An 18,850-nucleotide genomic window follows, 5' to 3' on the forward strand; every position below is an offset into this window, starting at 1 on the left:
TGGGCAGCTGGACTCGTGGATTGGAGATTTCAGGGAGAAGGGATGTAAACAGCAGCATTGAAACCTAAAAACATATTTTATTTCGAAGTTGTGCTTTGGATTTTCCCCAATCCAACATCTGTTGAGTGACAGTCTTAGGTTCCCACAAAGCATCTCCAAGCATACATACAGTATTCCAGTTATCAACACTATTTAAAGAATATACCATTGTACACAAACGTGACATACACGTCAGACGCCACAACATTGCAACTCCCTGGAAGCTCGAGCTTCTCTTCCGAACGTGAGGTCCGTCCACACCAGCCCTTCCAGCGGTCCGGACGTTCGTCCTGCTGCGGGCGTCTCTCCTGTCTCCTTGGGGAGAAACCAGGGTGCCCTGAGGAGGTTGGCTGAGACCACTGTTTCCAGTTTACAGGCTGTTGGCTGCAAACTCCTTTTTCTGAACTGGGATGCTGGTACCCCACCCACCTCTGTTCCCCAAAGACCGACCCATCAGAATCCACACCAGGAAGAGGATCCATGCCTCAAGGGCCAGAGCGGGGCTGTTGGAAACACTACGCTGGTTTAGGCAAGCCTGTCCGAGGAAGGCTGGTCTCCCTAGGCCCGGGCGGCCAGCTCCTCTTGGCTTTTCGGTATAAAAATCACAGTGTGCAACCTCAATTCCAGTTGACTGCAGTGAGCTCTGCCGAGAAGGACTCTCCTCTGGGTTCCTAGTCCTCTCGACAGGACCATCTCACAGGTGTCAGGAGCACCAAAGGGGAAGACACCCGCTCCCGGAGCGGGGGGAGCAGGTGACCATTCACACACTGTCCAATTCATGATGCAAATCAGCAGACGACACTGACCCAGGGGACGCGAACAAGTCGTGTACAGGGCGGAGAGAAATAAGGTAGGGACAACAGAACAGGCCTGAAGCATTGTCATTAAGAAAGCTTTGCTTTCACTTTCCTAGAGAGGATGCGCCGGAGGGAGGAAGGGCAGGTCTGGGTACCAATTTGGATCAGTTGGATTAAAAGGAATGTACAGTGAAGGGCGGGGATCCATTTTCAGCAAGGAAGTAGATCCTCGGGTACGAGAGACCCTGTTGGCTCAAGACCTGTGTAAGTCCAGGTGATAGACAAGGACAGGCCACCAAACGGGCAACAAGAGCCAGAACTCCAGGGGGCTGTGGGTTGCTTCTCAGAGACTGACTCACTTCCCTGAAGGAGCTCTTGATGTCTCCCTTTCGTCTCTTGGGATGGTTTTCCTGGTGCTGCAGGTTCTCCTTCTAATCAGTGGTTTCCCACAAAGCGCCTCTTTTCCTTCAGGCAGAATGAGGAACAGCCTACCACTTCCACAGAGCCAACTACCAACTTCAAAATGCTGGCCCCAAAGGAGCTTCTAGGTGACAGATGAGAAAATTCAGACTTTTTCCTATCAGAATGACAACCCACCATCTCTCCTGAACTACAGGAAAAAATAAGGCTAAAAATTGCAGCTCTAAAACCAGAAAACAGACAAGAGGCATGAGTTTCGGCTTTAACTCGAGTAGGTATCTGAGATGCACGAGCCTGGAGTGTGACTGTCTGTCCCCAGCTCTGGTCCTGGGACAGCAGGATGCCAAGGGTGCTGGGATCACAGGCACCAGGCTTGGAGACCGGCTTAAAGCAGACAAGGACATCATTTTTGCTTTTTGGAAGAGAACCAGAAAAAAGTCCAAAGAAAGGCCAAAATATTTAGCATCCAATTTTTAATTTTCTTAGATTCGGGCCTTGCGAAGATGTTAATGCCCCCCCTGGGGGGGGGGGGGGCAGAAAAGGGGGGCACAGTTCTCTTGGTTGTCTTGTTTGGGTAAAAGAAAACATGTTTTAAGGAGAAATGTCTCCCTTTAATGTACCTAGGGCTCCAAGCCCACTGGCCCCTGAAGAGACCTTATAGAATAACCAAACTAGGGGCTGAACTTCGAAGACGTTTCCATTTGGGAACAATTTTGGGGCTAGCAAAGCTGAATTTAATTTTTTAATAGAGGAATAAATTCTATGTCTTAAGTGCCCAGATGAGTGGGAGGAAAAAGGACTCATTTCTTACCTTTTCCAAACCTGCCATAAATGCAATAAGACTCTCTTATAGGACTCTTTACCCTAAAAGGAACCAGCTATAAAACTTTTTTATATAGGAAAATGTCTTAACTGGAAAATTGTCCATCAGAGACAAAGACAGAAAAGCAAGAAATGTCTATACATTCAGCAAAACTTGAGAAGTTCCATAGTAAGACTGAGTTGTAGTTCTAGATGGAGGGGGAGCAAAAGCAAATACCAAGGACTAGCTCACACCAGTAGAAAGAAGACAGAGAGTCTCCAATCTCTAAGCAGATTACAGATCGAGTCCCATCCTGCTACATTTCATACGATGGAGATATCAAAGTCGAGGTTCTCCGGCCCCAGACAGATTTGTAACGGAAACAGAGACCCCTGGTGGCTCCTGTGTGAACTGCCACAATAACTTACAAAGAGACTGGTCTACGACCAGAAGCTACACATGCCAGAGACTAGAAAAGCCTGTGTGTGTGTGTGTGTGTGTGTGTGTGTGTGTGTGTAAAACGAAGAATGGACTACACGGACTATATGATTCTCTATAACCAGTACCCAAAACAAGATGTCACTGAGAGCGGGATGTCCGCAGCTGACCATCTGGTTAGGCATCCCGTGTGAGGGGACTGAGCCTGGAGCCCAAGTCCTCATGGCTTGCCTGGCCAGATTTCACAGTGACCTGATAATGGAAAAATCTACCTCTGGCTAACCTAAGAACAGTATGTACTGCGGCTGGCTGACTTACGACGACTGGGGGAAGCAGAGGGCAGTGGGAAGGGCCGGGCAGGGTGATAATGAGGGCTTCATTCTCAAGATTTTGGGTGATGGGAAGGCTAATTCCTGTAAGAACAACTTAAATCTAATTTTCAACTGAAGTCCCCAAGCTAGTTAAATAGGAAGAGTTTAATAACAGTCAGTCCCTGCAGTCCCCTTGTCTAGAACAATTAAATTATATCCCTCAGACAGTACAAGACTTGTCAGTGGACTGTGGGGAAGCCGAGGAGTTGACACCAGGGCTAGTGGCATTTGTTTTGGGGAAGACAGTGGGCTTGGGCCTTGTGGCAGGAGGCTTGACCGGGGCAGCCATCTTGACGGACTTGACAGGCCGGAAGGCGCAGGCGATGTCCCCAGCGGTGCTGGCACTGCGCTGGAAGGCGGGCTCAGGGTCCTTGAGGAGCTGGGTGTGCAGGGGGCTGGAGGGCTCGGACGTGGGGGCCACCACCGGGGAGGTTTTGAGGGGCTCCAAGGTGTCTAGAACCACGTCAGGGGTGTGCTTGACGCTGCTCTGCCGCTCCAGTTCCCGCAGCTCGTTCAGGGCAGAGTTCATAGTTGCCTCAATATCCTGCAAAACAGGAAAAGGAGGTGAGGCAAATGGAGGGAGAAGTCCCCAAGGATCCTATTTCAACACCATAGGCCAGACCGTGGAGAAACCAACTACAATGAGATGTCCAGCTTATTTCACTTGGCCCAAATCCTTGAACATATGAATGTTCAGAATGTGGGGGGAGGGGGCAAAAGGATTTGCATTATCATGAGATTCTTTTTCCTTTGGAAAGAGTGGTTGAGATGTTTTGGAATAGAGTCCTTGGATTTTAGAGATATGCATTGAAATATTTATGGATGAAGGATTTATAGAATCCAGTGGGGCGAGAAAAGGTGGATGAACTAAGAGAGTGGGCAGGAGTTTGGTTATAAGTACATGGGATTCATTATGCAATTCTCTCTACATCTGTATATGCTTGAAATTATACATAGTAAACATTTTTTTTTTAAAGTGGTAGAAATGAAGTATGATCTTTGTTCTCTTGGACTCCAAGGCCAAAGGTTGAGAAGGTTAATTCTTCCTCCTCAAGGGCTGAGGAAAGGGCCAAGAGCCCTGGCCCTGAAGATTCATCAGATCATCTCACCCCGCCCCCCTCCCACTCCCCCCACCTGCATGAAGCCATTTCCTCCTACCCATCACCAGGAGAGGGCACCAGAGTTACCAGGAGGGGAGCCAGAGCCCACAGGTGAATCACCTTCAGCAGGTCACAGTGGAGCACTCAGCTCAGGGGCTCAAGGCAGAGCCAAAGGTCCTTTGTATGCAGCCAGCTGCCTCCCAGCTCCCTCCCTCCTCCCCACACTTGTGTGTCAAACCACCATAGGGCTCTTCCCTTGGAATCAGGCTCATATTGAAAGACTGTATGTGCCAAGCAAAGGCCCCTGGTTAAGGAGTCTGTCCCACAGGATGACCCGTGTGTTCTGTTGACAGAGACTCAATTTCATGCTTCCCTATGATGTTCTCAGACCTTATAAATGCTTATAATTGCTCTCCACGGTCCCACTCTGCAGCTAGAGCCTGTCCCCGCCATTATTCTGACTTCCTCTTGACCTGGCCAAAGAGGGAGCTGGGAGGGTTCCCATGGAGCAAGGCAGACTGCAGCCAAGAGCTTAAGTAGAGGCACAGAAATAGAAGGCCAGCAAAGCAAGACATCTCGGCCCGGAGCTTAATACCGAGCTTACCAGGTACACCTTCCCTGAGCAGAGATCCACAATTAAGCCAAGAGAGACCACGCCCAGCTGCTCCTGCCCCCTGAAAGAGGGGGTGAGGAGAATCGGTTGAGACAGGAGAGGGCAACAGTGAGCCCTCAATTCCTACCTGGTCTAATGAAAATTATAGAGTTGGGAGAGACGTCTGAGTGAGCTGCTTGGAGTGGGCCTGGTGGTCGGATTTTTAGAGGTGGGGACAGATCTCTAATATTTCATGGAAAACAAAGGCTTGTCAGTGTAGTGTAAACAAGGAAAGAAGACCCCAGTCACCACGGAGCTCATCTCCACTGCATCTGGAGATTTGGACTGGAAACCCTTCTGGCTAAGCCCCCCGTGGCGGAGTATTTTGGGGCCTCCAAGACCAGGAGCAGATTGTTGACTGACCATCTATCTACCGCTAGGGACCAGATATTAGCCTTAGGAGGTGGAATTATAGGTAGAGTGATATAAAAATAAACTGACGATCAAAATACATCCAGAGACATGGATACATGGAACAGTCTGACAGTTCTCAGGGGGGAGGGGAGTGCTGGGGAAGGGAAGAGATTAACCCAAGAACATATATGCATATATGCATAGCCCATGGACAGACAACAGTGTGGGGAAGGCCTGGGGTGGGGCTGCAGTTGGGTGGAGGGACTAAGGAGAAGGGAAATGGGGGACACCTGTAATAGTGTCAACAATAACATAGCGTGGCCAGAACTACATCTGAGCCTCAACACCTGGGCTGAATGGACTCTATCAAAGCACTCCATCTGTAACTACTGGCTTTAAAAGGACAACAGCCTTGTAGATGGCCCATACATGACCAAGAAGCCTGTATTCTTTCATTCCGTCTCCAAGTTCTTGGAGGGAGAGGGACCCACATTTCTTGGAAAGCTGTCTTTTCAGGCCCGGATGTCCGCTAGACCCTGAACTCAGGATATGATGTACAAAGCATTGTCGTTTCCCGTCCTGTCATAATTAACATGGGCGCACTAAGCAGCAGTGACAAGTGTACTCTTGTGCCAGCCGCTTGTCCAGGAGCCCACCCCCCGTTACCTGTGCAATGACCTCAGGATCCATAGGCCGATGGTTATTGAAGCTTTTTGACCTCCCGGCTGTCACTGTCTTCCGAATCTGCGGACTGTCCAGCCGATTCTTCAGGGATGAGTGGCGGCTGATGGAGTTGAGGCTCCCGTGCCCACTGATGGAACACTTATCTGGCCCTTCCTTGGGGAGACTCTGGCTCATGATGGGCTGGGAAGATGGGCGGCAGCCAGCCCCCACCCCCGGGGAGGCAGAGTCAGTCAGAGAACCACTCAGCCCGTGGCTGTCACTCCGAAATGTTTTCCGGATGCTCCCCGATTCTGGCCGCTTCCTTTGCCTTCAATCACAAAGAGAGAGGGCAGGGTGACTAGGGAGCCCTGGCTCCAAGGACGTGAAGACCGGTGAGAGGGACAGATGCTGGCACCCAGGGACTTCCGGAAGGAGAGGGACACAGAGAGGCTTTCTCCGTGCTTTCTCCACGTCTCGGTCCCCCTGCCACCCCAACTGGACAGAGAAGTGGGTACTTACTTGGTAGTCGTGGGCTTTGAGTTCTCAAGGTGGAAGGTACTGCTGTCAGGAAAAATGTCTGATTAAGTGAAAGTTTCTAATGGGAGAGAGATGCTTGGAAAGGCCCCTTTATTACCTGCTTTGAGCAGAAACCAGGCCCCAGGGAGAGAACAAGTTTCACCGTCACCAAGGAGGTGGGGAATTGCTGGTAAGAGGAGACTTGACTTTTCCAATTTTAGCCTCTTTCTTCCTCCAACTACAAGGCTGCAATCATTTTGGGCTTTGGCAAGAGGCTGTTGCTACTCATTTTGCAGACATGGAACAGAATATTTTTCAAAAGGCTGCAATGTTGCAGAGTTAGGGCCAAGCTTGTGCATTTTCTTAGGGTGGAAATACATCGACATGACCCTAAGTCACCCAGCACTGGGCTGAACCTGGCTCTGTGACCACTGGTTTCAGACCACGGAGGCTCTCCTAAGAAATGGTTTGGCAGAGTCCTACACACATGGGTGTTGCCTACTGCTGAAAAATTCCACTTTCTTTTGGAATTAGATTTGAAAGGACCTAATCTAAGAAGCAGTAGATTTGGGATGGCAGCTGAGCAGCTTTGATCTGAAATCTATGAAGGGTGATGGGGCTGAGGTGGGAGCTGAGGATGTAAGAAGGTAGGGGTAGACCTAGCCTACGAGGCAGGGCCAGCATTCTAAGTCTGTCCTGGTTCTCTTAACCGGTTAGGTCTTCCTCATTGTACATCCACAGGGCCTGGTCCAGGACCTGGCACAAAGCAGCTATTCCATGAAACTGCCTGCTCAGTAGTTTAGCGGTGAGAGCCAGCCATTCTTGAGTGGAAAAAGGATGTTCTCAGTGTCTTATGGAGCCCAGCTGAAGTAACTGTCTCTGCCAAGTCTTGCCTGGCACCCCATCTCCAACAAAAGGCAGAACCGACCATGCCCTCCTGCACTTCTTTTTAGCTACCTGTCTGTATGGTAACGACTCGGCAGACTGAGTTCTGAGGCCAGGGACTACCTTACTCCTTTGACTAAGCACTATCGGCACCTGGCACAACAGTAGGTGCTCAATCAATGTGTGCAATTAAATTGAGATGCCACACCCCAGTAACTGCTGACTTCCTTTTCCACTCGGGTGGCTGACTCACGAGGCGAAAGCTGCTGAGAAGATTTGTGGAGAGGCTGGTGCATGCCAGGTCCTGGCCAGGCCCCAGGGATGTAGAGGGGAAGACAGTTTCTGGTTGCAAAGAGCTCAGTCCGATGGTGAATGTGAGTGCACATCGAGTCCCAAAAGACACTCAAACTGCTTTAGGGACATAGAATAAGGGCAGCTAACTCAGCCCTGAGGAACTAGGGGTGTCAGAAAGGCTCCCCCAAAGAGGTTAATCTTCAAACTGTCTTGAAGGGACGGGAGGAGGTAACCAGGTGTGCCTGGGTGAGAGAATCTGGGGCACTCAGGACAGTGAGGGGCTTAAGGAGGGATGTGTGGAATAGGAGCTGGGGCGGGAGTCAAAGGCAGAGTCACTCCTAAGGACATGACATGCTTGGGGGCCGGTGCCCAGGCAAACCATGTTCTCCAAACACCCCGTCCTGACGCCACCACGCAAGGAGCTCAAAGGAACGCCTTCCACCAGATGTTCATCCTTTGACTACTTCAGCTAGGACTCCGTACAATTCCTTTGTGCAAATGGCGTCAAATATATATAACAGTTTAAAAATATGTACCTAACTAATTATTTAACTTTCCCTCCACCAACCCTGCCTTGGTTTCTGGGCTAATAACAGGCTTATGACCTTATGATTATAGATTTGTAATTAACATAGACTTGTAAATAAGGAAAAAAATGTGATTAGCCCACAATTACTTTTTACTAGCTCTCCCTCCCAGCAGGGCACTACGCTGGAGGGAAAGAAATAAAATCCTCAATCATTTTTACTGGTCTGACTTCGATTATAACTGCACTAAGTGAGCTGAATAAGCTACTTACTAACTTGAGGGCCAAAGAGACGGAGAAGAGCCACGTGTCCCAACCACGCCCCCTGCTACCATCTGGTTGGAAAAAAGCCAAGAGATCTGGGCGACCTGGTGCGGTTTAAAAACAACAAGCATCTTTTATTCTCCTTCCAGTTTCAGTGTCCAGAGGCTACGGTTAACAGGTTTTCAGTGTGCAAATCATTTCATTCCTCCAAAGCCAGGGGAATAAAAACTGCGCATCATCTCCAATCCATATTCATCGGGAGCGCCCTGGGGCTCGTCATCCTGCTGGCATGGGGCCAAGTTTCAGGGTCTGGCGGAAAGAGGTCTGTAGGCTTTGGGACTTGGTGTCTGGCCCCTTGAGATGAGATTAGTTCTCCAATAACCTGAATGTCTCGAGGGGAGGCAGCAGCACGCAGGCGTGGGATCCCTCTAGGCAGCCAGATCGGGTGTGGGTGGAGTTAAACCCCCAGGATGTTGCTAACAGCCACAGTGAAAGCTGGGGCAGAGGTAAGAGCCTGCTGGGCAGGAGTGGGAATCTGCAAAGGGACTGAGAGGAGAGGATAACACACAGGGCGGAAGCAGTAGGGGGAATGGAAAGGTCTTTCCACTGGTGTCAAAGGGCAGAAAGAAGGGAGGTAGGAGTTAGACGAGGAATGAAGAGCTCAGACAAAGCTCTCCTGGGGGCACAGGGGTCTCCTTTCCTTCACAGGGGCGCGTGCAGGACGGGGTGTATGTGTGTGGGGGACACAGGCACGGGCCATCTGAATAAGCCTCTGGGCTGATGTGAGCCTAGAAGACACACAGACTTCAGATGTGTGCACAGACAAGGCCAAGAAAGACATCACAGACTATGATTTGAGTAAGAATTGGAAAAGAGAAGGCACCTCTGAGAACAGTGTAAAACCAAGTTGCTTAAAGTAACCAAAGCTTTGGCCAGAGCTGAGCAGTCAGACGACCAGGAAGGTCTGGTTGAAGCGGGACAGAGGGAGCACCTTCCCAGGCAGGACGGCAGCCAGCGGAGGCCCGGCCCTGTGCCAAGGCTGGGGAGGCTCTCGGCCCGGGCCGCCCTGCAGCAGCGAGGAGCACATGCAAACTGCTGGGCCCGGGAGCCGGAGCCCCGTGCAGCGCGGGTGGAGGCTCAGGCCAGAGGGTGAGGCTGGGTGTGGCAGAGTCAGTCAGAGGAGCAGAAAATGAAAAGCAGCGCTTACTTGTTGATGTTTGCAAGATAAATATCGGCTACATGACCCCCACTGGGACAGCTGGCCCCCGCTCTGGCTGTCACCTTTTCTTCAGGTGGCTCAGAAATGACCTCAATCTCAGACTTGGGGCTGGACCTCTCCACGACACCGTCCTCGCTGGGGGAGAAGGGGCAGGCAGGCAGGGAAAACAACACAAAAAGCAGTGTTAAATCGGCAAGATGGTCCCCCGACACACGCAACCCCGCGACGGCTCTGAGGCAGCAGCGACGCCTGGCTGGGCTAGGTCTGCGAGCAGAGGCCAGGACACCTGAGGGCCGTGGGAGGGTCGTTTAAATAAAAATAAATAATCCCGCTGAGCTCTGCAGGATCCTGAGCTCCTCTGAAAAGCTGGGCTAGGGGACACCTGGATTCGAGGCATTGCCTTCTACCCCACGCTGCTGTCCCGGGGCAGCTGGGCCAGGGCCCCTCCTGGAGGAGGAGGAGGCCAGTCCCGGTTGCAATTTATCTGCCGAGGTCCCGAGCACTGCCAGGTAAGGCCAGTCCGCTCTGCGTAGCTCTGGAGCTGCCGGTATTGAGGCAGGACCCCACCACTCTCTGTCGTAGCACATCCAGCCCTGCTTAGAGCGTCCCAGCTGGTCCCGGGTCTCTCCACTGCTCTCTGGCCCCTCTGGCTACTGATGACAAGGAAAGCCCCTTCTCCCCCACAATTCGTCTTCTCTCGGTCCTGCAGTGAAGCCATAACGCTAAATTTGGGAGGGTCCTGTCCACGCACAGATGGCCACCAGGTTTGCGATGTTATCAACAGAGGGAGGATTTCCCCGCAGAACGAGTTGGGGAGAGGCTGGGAGGGTGCAGACTCGTTCAGGATATCAACCTTTAAAAAATAATATCAAGGGAAGGACTAAACACACTGACAGCATCATATCCAAGGGGAGGAAGTGGGGCAGAGGAGGGCAGAGGCACAGGGTGGCTGGCTGGGGGCACAGGAACACCCTTCCTGCCAGGAGACATTGCTTCAAAGAGCGGGAACCAACCAGCAGCCCCTCTGTGAAGCCGTCCGTTCCCTTTGTTCCCTGACATCTTCTCCCCTCCTCTCCCCAGCTTTCTCCATGTCTACCTCATCTGGGTTAAATGGACTCGGTCATCTCCACAAGGCTGCCTAAGCTGGCTTTCTCCTAGAAAAGGAACTCATTTTCATTTCAGTGGAAAGACGCCAGCAGGGGCCCAACAGGTTAGGGTGGGCACAGTTTTTGAGAGAGAGAGAGAGAGAGAGAGAGAGAGAGAGAGAGAGAGAGAGAGGTATTTTCCCAACCTGATCTTTCCAGAAAGGAAAGTGGTCAAATAATAATCCCTCAATATCACTCATCAGGTATCAGTGGGAATGAGCGCTGACTGGCGGTAGAGGAGTGGTTTCCAGGGGGAACAGAGTGTGGCGAGAATCAAAAACAATTCTCCACTGATTCCATGAACCACTGAGTCTGGGGGTTGGTCTCCCTCATCCCCCGATGGCTCCAGAATTGGTTTCCCTCCCACAGTGCAGCCAGGGAGCCCCAAAGATGCAGGGGCCCAACGTACGTGTCTTGAACCACGATGTACTGATGGGGGATGAGTCCGTCGATGCCGTTGTGCCGGCCTTCCCACCAGTCGTCAGAAGCCCGCTGGTAAAGCAGCAGGGATGCCCCCTTCTTGAAGGACAGCTCTCGGGCTGTCCGGCCCACGTAGTCAAACTTGGCAATGGCCTCAATGGGCTCACACTCTGCGAGGCGTGGAAAAGAAGGAAACACATGTTGTTGGGACTCACAGACTCAGGAAACTGAGCGGAAAAGCCCAATGAGCTGAACTTACAGTGGTGGGAAGATAACCTTATGTGAAAAATAAGCCATGGATAATGTTTAAAGCAGGTAATTCCTGTGTAGACTGTGCCACCATCCTGAAACCACTTGTATGCCCTTCCTTGCCTTTGTGCATGCTGTTCCCTCCACCAGGAATCCCTGTCTCTCTCATCTGATTGATGAAGCACATGAAGTCACAATTCGAATATCACCTGCTTCCTATAGTAACTTCTCTGGCCAACTCCTATCACTGAACTTGCCATACTGTATTTGGAAGCGTCATTTCTTTTCTGATTATAAAATAACTAGAGACCCTCGGGGGATGTCGGAGGCCCTGGTGCACGGATTTGGCCCGATCCCCGCAGGCCAGGCAGAGGGACCCCACCAGGCCTCTAGTATGCATATAATATCTTTGGTTAATCTCTTCCTGCCCTCCCCACTTCCCTCTGAGATTCATTAGTCTGTTCCATGTTTCCAGGCCTGTGCATTGAGCGTCTGCCCCTTGGTGGTCAGTGCACGTCATAGCTACTGGTCGAACAGTGGAATGGTCGCTTATAGGCTTTTATATATCTAGATTCCATGAATCACAGAACATTTATCATATTGTATTTTAAATAATTTATTTATGCTATCCATTCTCCCTAGTAGAACATGAGTTTTTAGTTTCAATAGAGAGAAAATAACTTGCCCAATCAACTTTCTAAGGAACAAAATATAGAAATACATTTTGTGGACAATATATGGGAAAATGTACATAAATGTGATGGGAAAAAATAAAAGCAATGCAGTTTTACTTTTGTGTGAGTCTGAATCTTGTCTATTAAATGGGGATAATAATAGTGTGTGTTTTTTTTTTCATAAAATTGTTCCAAGAAGTTAATAATTTTTAAAAAATGAATTTATTGTCCTAGCTCAGTGGTCAGCAAACTCATTAGTCAACAGAGCCAAATATCAACAGTACAACGATTGAAATTTCTTTTGAGAGCCAAATTTTTTAAACTTAAACTTCTTCTAACACCACTTCTTCAAAATAGACTCGCCCAGGCCGGGGTATTTTGTGGAAGAGTCACACTCAAGGGGCCAAAGAGCCGCATGTGGCTCGCAAGCTGCAGTTTGCCGATCACTGATCTAGCTGGTTTGGCTCAGTGGATAAAGCATTGGACTGTGGACTGAAAGGTTCAATTCTGGTCAAGGGCACATACTTGGGTTGCAGGCTCAATCCCCAGTAGGGGGCTTGCAGAAGGCAGCCAATCAATGATACTCTCTCATCATTGATGTTTCTCTCTCTCTCTCTCTCTCTCTCTCCCCCCTTCCTCTCTGAAATCAATAAAAATATACTAAAAAACAAATAAACAAACAAAAAACACAAACAAAAATGAATTTATTGGGTACAACTTTATAATACGACATCTGCATACCCTATTGTGTGCTTACAACTGGAAGTCTAGTCTCCTTTTGTCACCATATATTTGACCACTTTTACCCTCTTCATCCCCCCTCATCCCTTACCCCCCCGGAAACCACCATTCTGTCATCTGTATCTATGAGTTTGTTTTTTTTGTTTCTTTGGTTTGTTTAACAATTCGTAAAAGTGCTTGGCCCATCGTAAGTGCTGTGCATGTGTTAGCCATTATTCTACACATTATACATTTATTTATATGTCTACTTTTAGAGAAAGGATTTGAGGTGTGTTATTCAGAGTAAATGAAAGAGACTCAATCAGCCCTGTCTGGGAATTTGAGAATCTAAGTGAACCTAAAGGCCAAAGGGCCGAGACTTCACGACGGGAGGCAGACCAGAGGAGGCCTGCTACACCCCACTCTCAGTTCTGCTCCGCCTTAGGCATGGCACTTGACCTCTTAACCTCAGTTTTCTCAAAAAACAGCAGCGCTATCTATTTCACCAGAGATTAGGTCATAAGACATATAAAGCCTCTAGCATTGGTGGGCCCACGGCAGGCTCCAACCAAATACATATTTCCCTAGTTCACCCACTTTCCTCCCATGTGGCAAATCATCATACCGATCCATCTGACATCAGGGCCTGCATAATAGCCCTAATGTTTTCTCCTTTAAAAGCTGGCTGAGGATTGTAGAATTCACTGCAAGGCGGGAACAGGGAAAGCCCCGCAGACTGTGCCATTTTGTTCTTATGCCCAGAAAATTCTAAGGCCCCTTGTCAGCTGCTGAGCCTTCCAGAGCCCCAGAGATCCAGAAATGGGGCACGAAACTACTGGAAGGAGGGGGAAAGGTGCTGGCTGGACAGTCCCTGGTAATCATGGGCACTGCTGAGGGGCCCGTGGACGGCAGCTGTGTCCACATCCCGACGCTCACCCCCAGGCCGCAGCGCCCGCAGGTCTGCACTCTCTGGAAAGGGCCAGTCTTTCCAGCGAGTAGACGTGAGAGCGTGTGGTTTCTGCATCCTCACTCCCACTCCTCTGGCTTCTGCTGGAGTCTTGGCACCCAGCTTCTGTATTCCCCGGGCTTACTGCTTTTCAAACGAGCTCTTCACTTTGGTCTCTAGCTCCCTGGCAGCAGTCTGGGCTGGGACAGGAACTGACATGCTGGCGAGACACGGAGCTGTGAGGTGGGCGAGGGCAGGGTGTTGGGGCAAGAGGTTGAGGGGCGATGAAATGTCTAGTCTTCACCTCTGGTCTGATACAGAGACCTCTCTGTCTGAGAAGGTGGGCTGCCTCTTTAAGACAGGGAAGGGAGGCAAGGGCTCGCTGCCTGGGTGCAGGGGACTGCTGGGCGGAAGGCTCATTGGGAGCACAGGATGGCCTCACCCGGGTAGCCCCGCGGACCCGAAGCAGGACCTCGTACCGTCATCACTCGTGTGGTGCTCCGTGCTCACATCCTGGGTGGAGTCTTCAACCGACGCTGTCTCTCCGTGAGGGCTGTCACTGCAACAGAAGCGAGAGTAACCAGGCTCAGCTGGCTCACAGAATTCTTGTCTTCCTCTCACACAGCGTCCTCGGGCTCAGGCATGGAGCCTACCTCATGCTCTCTCTATCCTGACTGCACACTACCGACAGACGCCAATAATGACAGAGAAGGCTCCTGAGGCTCCTACTCCAGCCCGTTACAAAAACTACTGCAGACTGCTTGGAGTATCTTGACACCAAGCGAACCCCTTTTCAATTATAATTTTTTTCAAAACTACAAAACAACCCAACTCCTCAAGGGTTGTTTCTCTAGGTGAATTAGTTCCTGGAGGGAGCATGGTGGAAGAAAAACACTAGGCTTTAGTATCAGATACAGCCAGATCCAAAAATCCACTCTGACGCTTGGAAGCTGTGTGGCCCTGGGCAAGTTACTGGTCTCTTCCAGCTTCAGTTACCTAATCTATAAATGGTCCGTATAGCTCACAGAGTCCTATGAGGATTCAGTGAAAAAAGAGGGGGTGATTGGTAAGCGGTACTTCCTTTCCTTCTTTCTCAGTCTGCTTGATGTCTCTAGGACGCCTTGCAGTTTAGCTCCAGGTACTGGAAAGAAAGTGGGAGGGGAGTCACAGAAATGGATGGGAAGAGGAGTCTGCTGCGGGCTGAACTCTGCAAGAGACAGAGTCAGGTCAAGTTCCTGACGAAATTCATTCCGTCTAGAATCATCCCCTCAGGAATGAGGACCGAGAATGGCCAGGGAAGTTACTAGGAATGCCGTTTTGCCGCCTGATCTCCTGGCTCGTGGCCTTCAGAGTGCTTAGTAAGGTAGAAAACCCCCGTTCATGTCTAACGGTTCTTTCTCTGGCATATGGTAGTAATGAGTGAGCCTTTCCAGGTAGTTCTATGGAAGAACCACCACCCCCTCAACCCCACTGCCTGGCCTCAGGGTCTACCTTTGAGCCCACACCTCTCCCTTCTCATGGGATGGGTCCTTCACTCCTAGAAAGGTCCTCAAAGACCAGGAGACCAGTTCAGCATGAACCTCATTAGGAGTCAGTCAGGTCCAAGGAGGTTCTCCAGGCTCCAGAGAACATTCTGGGGTGCATGAATGGGGATTCTGCTTTGTCAAAAAGTCTGGGCACAATTTCTCACTGTTTTTTGGGCCTAAAAACCCTCTGATGAGTTTGGTGACATTCTGGAAACCCTTGGGATGCACAGGACAAAGGCTCACTTTCCTGCAGGGTTCCAAGCCCATCTACGTGGCCATCCACTATGGGCAGTTCCCAAACTTCAGAGAGTGGGGTGGCTTGTTAAAAACAGATTGCTTCGGCCCCACTGATTCACTAGGTCAGTGGTCGGCAAACTGCGGCTCGTGAGCCACATGCGGCTCTTTGAGTGTGGCTCTTCTACAAAATACCATGGCCTGGGCGAGTCTATTTTGAAGAAGTGGCGTTAGAAGAAGTTTAAGTTTAAAAAATTTGGCTCTCAAAAGAAATTTCAATTGTTGTACTGTTGATATTTGGCTCTGTTAACTAATGAGTTTGCCCACCACTGCTCTAAGGTAAAGATGATGTTTTTCTAAGGTTACTTCTTGCCCTAAAATCCCATTTTTCTCACTGTACGCCCACACCCCAACAACACCCCAGGCCCAACCCTGTGGTCTCAGAAGCCACCCAGCAGCCGTCCCGAAAACCGGTTCCAGTCTCAGGGTGGTCAATGTGGTGAATGGCCTCTCCTCTTCATGGTCATGGGGAGGCCAAGTGGCCTGGGCTCCCTCTTCCTGGCTGTCTGGTCTCCTGGCCACTTTCCAGAATCCTTGGACTCTAGCACCCCTACTGCCACCCCTCCCTCCCCCACCTCCTTCATGGCCTTAGCTCACGGTACTGACACCTCTCTCCCCCCAAAGGAAAGGGAAGGTTGCGAGCCTTCTGAGTGGGTGTGAATCCAGGGTTGAGATGGTCCCTTTAACCCCAAGGTCATTTACTCTTGATCCTCTGGTGCCTCTGGCCTGAGGCCCGGGCCCTCCTACCCAGGCTATGGTATAACATTCCCTGAGTAATTTGTGGTTTTTCCAGAGGCTGCTAATACATGTTGGATGTATAACAAACAACATGGGGCCAAGGGGAACACCTTGGAGAGAACTGGAGGAAGGTGTCCTCCCGTCTGTGCCCCTGGAGCCCCCACCCCCACCCCCTGCCGGGGTTCCGTCTGTTCCACTGGGCTGGGACCACGGGGGAGGGGGCTGTGAGGGACCATGTCCTGGGGTAAGCCCAGCCTGCAGTGGTTTCATATTTGAGAATTGAGGGCAGACTTTAGAAGGAAGGTAAAGCAGGAATTGGGAACATTATTCCACAGTTTCCCAACACTCATGCAAGCAGGAAACTGACCCTCCCAGTCACATGTACAAGGACAGCTCCCTGGAGCTCCTCAGCCAGCATGTTGAGACCTGAACAACCTCCCCCGTCCCACCAACCATCTGTCAGTGACAACAAGCTTTCTCTCTAGCTGGCAAGCCGAGGTTTCTCCAGCCCGGACCCAGGTACTGGGGTCTGCAGGACAGTGGAGAAGACCAAGCCCGATGTCAGTGATATTTTCATGTTCACGACACATGGATGTCCCTTTCTTCACTCCCTAAGCAGAAGGCTCCTTCTGTGGGGATCAGGGACAAGTATGGACCAATCGGCCTCTAATTAAGTAAACAACCTCCCTTATTCTCCCTACCTCAGTCCATAGCAATGGGGCTGGCTGAATTGGTTCCAGATGCTGAATTAGGATGGAATCTGGTTTGGGCTGGCTTATGCTTTCAGCCCAGGCTGAAACATTTTTAGGGGAAGGAAAAAGGGGGAGGGGGAGAAGGTGAGGGATGTTAGGGAGTAAAAGAGAGAGGCAGTTGTTTGTGTTTAGTGGAAAACTAACATGGTAAGTGGTTTCCTGGGGGCAGTGGGCGGTGCCCTGTACTAAAGGACGAGAGATGAGGGTTGGAATCCCCACCATGGGGTGGCCTGAAAGATTGTCACTGCCTCTCTGCATTGCAGTGACTTTTTCTGTAAAATGGAAACAGTGACTCAGTATTTGTCCAGCGGGAGGGTCTATGTGCCTGGGATCCTGTCATATCTCTGCTCCCAGGCCAGGTCATGAAAAACCTCGCCCCACAGAATTGAATCCCACTTCAGGGTGGAACTGTGTCAACCTGCTGAAAATGGAGCTTACCCCTCTCTCCCTTCATGATTTTCTGAAATCACCCTAAATGGTCATCTTACAAATGCCCAGCCAGCAAATTAGGCCCCATATCTAAGCCCTTCCCAATATGAAATTCCCTGGGAACCGGGACTGTTTCGGGCACCATGCACAGCAGAGCAGAACTCTGAGAGACACTGGGGACTGGTGAACAACTGTAGAAAATTCCCTTTCCTAGCGAGTATTAATATTACTATTATTATTGTCATTATCTTTCAGAATGGTCCCTCACCACTCAGAATCATAAGGAAGAAAGGTGGCAGAAATGGCACTTCCTCCATAGGCCGGGTCAAGGTGGGGCACTGCCTACACCAACCCAAGACCCTGGCAGCCTGAAGAGCCTGGGAGTGGGAGGCTGGGCGGGTCTGGGTATTTCCCTTTGGTCTTGCTTGGCCATCTGGCCCCCAGGCCAATGTGCGTGGGTGATGCCCTCCCCTCCTCCAGCCCTGGCCCCCTACCAGTAATCCTCCATGCTTCCTCCTCGGCTGTAGACAGGGCCCTCCAGCTCCCTGGGGTTTGGGAAGATGTTCTCATGCTGGATGATGATGGTTTTGATCAGCTCGTTCACGTGGGCTTGGCAGGACACCTGGTCGTGGCCCTCAGGCACTGACATCAGCGAGGGTCCGAAGCAGATGGCGAGGTTGTAGGGGTCCATCATGTTCTCCTCACTGAACTGTGACAAACTGGAGGAGAAGAGAAAGGGGGCAAGCTGGAAAGCATGCGCATGAATGCCCAGAAAACACAATCACAGGGGGCACAGCCAAGAGGAAGAACAGAAGATCCGCAAATTGCCACCTGCTTTCCTGGGCATCAGAGCCCTTCTAAAATGTTGAAGGACTGGTGGGGAGGGGTGGGAATGACCACCACGATGGTCATTCAGGAGTCAAGGAAAGGCAAAGCAGAGTACCTCCTTGCAGGTTTCACCCCCCCCCCCCTCCAGCTCCCCGATCAAATCCTACTCACCATCCCACCCCAGACCTTATCTACCATATCCACCGTGCATAGTTGGATACAGCTCCAAGAGACCCTCTAAGCTGACAAGGCAGACGAAGACCCTCAGGCTGGCCCGGTCATAATAGGGTTAGAAGACACAGGCATTGTGTACCTTCTTCCATAGAAAAATAATCAAGTTATTAGGGATATTCCATTCTAAGATGTAGGCTTATTTTGTTTAAAAGACTATCGATTAGCTTTTATATTCCATCAAGCCAGTGGAGTTCTTTCTGGAACAGCTAATGCAATTGTTTTTCATTTTCATAACATCCTCCTCTATTATTACATTCAGGATTTGTTCCGGAAAAGGTCAGCACACTGTTCAGCTCCTGCTCAGGCTTCCTCTGGATGCGGTCTGACTTCATTATCGGATATTTATTTATTCTGGGAACTCCCTCTTTCCAGCCAGCAGCTGCTCCAGCCACACCTCCAATCTTGGCCAAGGACCAAGCCCTTCAATGAGCCACGGCACCTGATTGGCTCCCACTGGCCTCTACTTGTTCAGGCACTGAAGGCTGGGCCAGCTCTGGGTATACTCCCCACTCCTGCCCCGCAACTGCAAAACAGTGAGCTCTGCTAAGGAGCTCT

General features: G+C 50.6%; 1 protein-coding gene across 7 annotated transcripts in view; it reads right to left on the bottom strand.

Moving 5' to 3' along the window:
- Window positions 1-871: 871 nt before the first annotated feature.
- Window positions 872-18,850, bottom strand: part of SRGAP2 (SLIT-ROBO Rho GTPase activating protein 2) — a 250,759-nt gene continuing 232,780 nt past the window's right edge. For 2 of the 7 annotated variants that reach the window (XM_079760399.1, XM_079760398.1), the window contains exons 18-24: window positions 17,728-17,952; window positions 13,974-14,053; window positions 10,895-11,075; window positions 9,329-9,475; window positions 6,156-6,197; window positions 5,640-5,964; window positions 872-3,411 (exon numbers count right to left, since the gene is read on the bottom strand). In XM_079760399.1, the coding sequence (XP_079616525.1) occupies window positions 3,028-3,411; window positions 5,640-5,964; window positions 6,156-6,197; window positions 9,329-9,475; window positions 10,895-11,075; window positions 13,974-14,053; window positions 17,728-17,952 (1,384 nt within the window). In that variant the 3' untranslated portion in view covers window positions 872-3,027. Of the gene's footprint in view, window positions 3,412-4,707; window positions 4,803-5,639; window positions 5,965-6,155; window positions 6,198-9,328; window positions 9,476-10,894; window positions 11,076-13,973; window positions 14,054-17,727; window positions 17,953-18,850 lie in introns of all 7 variants that reach the window. The other 5 variants (XM_079760402.1, XM_079760401.1, XM_079760403.1 and 2 more) reach the window with 4 other exon arrangements.

This window comes from Cnephaeus nilssonii (assembly GCF_951640355.1).
Source record: "Cnephaeus nilssonii genome assembly, chromosome: 21".
Lineage (NCBI taxonomy): Eukaryota > Metazoa > Chordata > Mammalia > Chiroptera > Vespertilionidae > Cnephaeus > Cnephaeus nilssonii.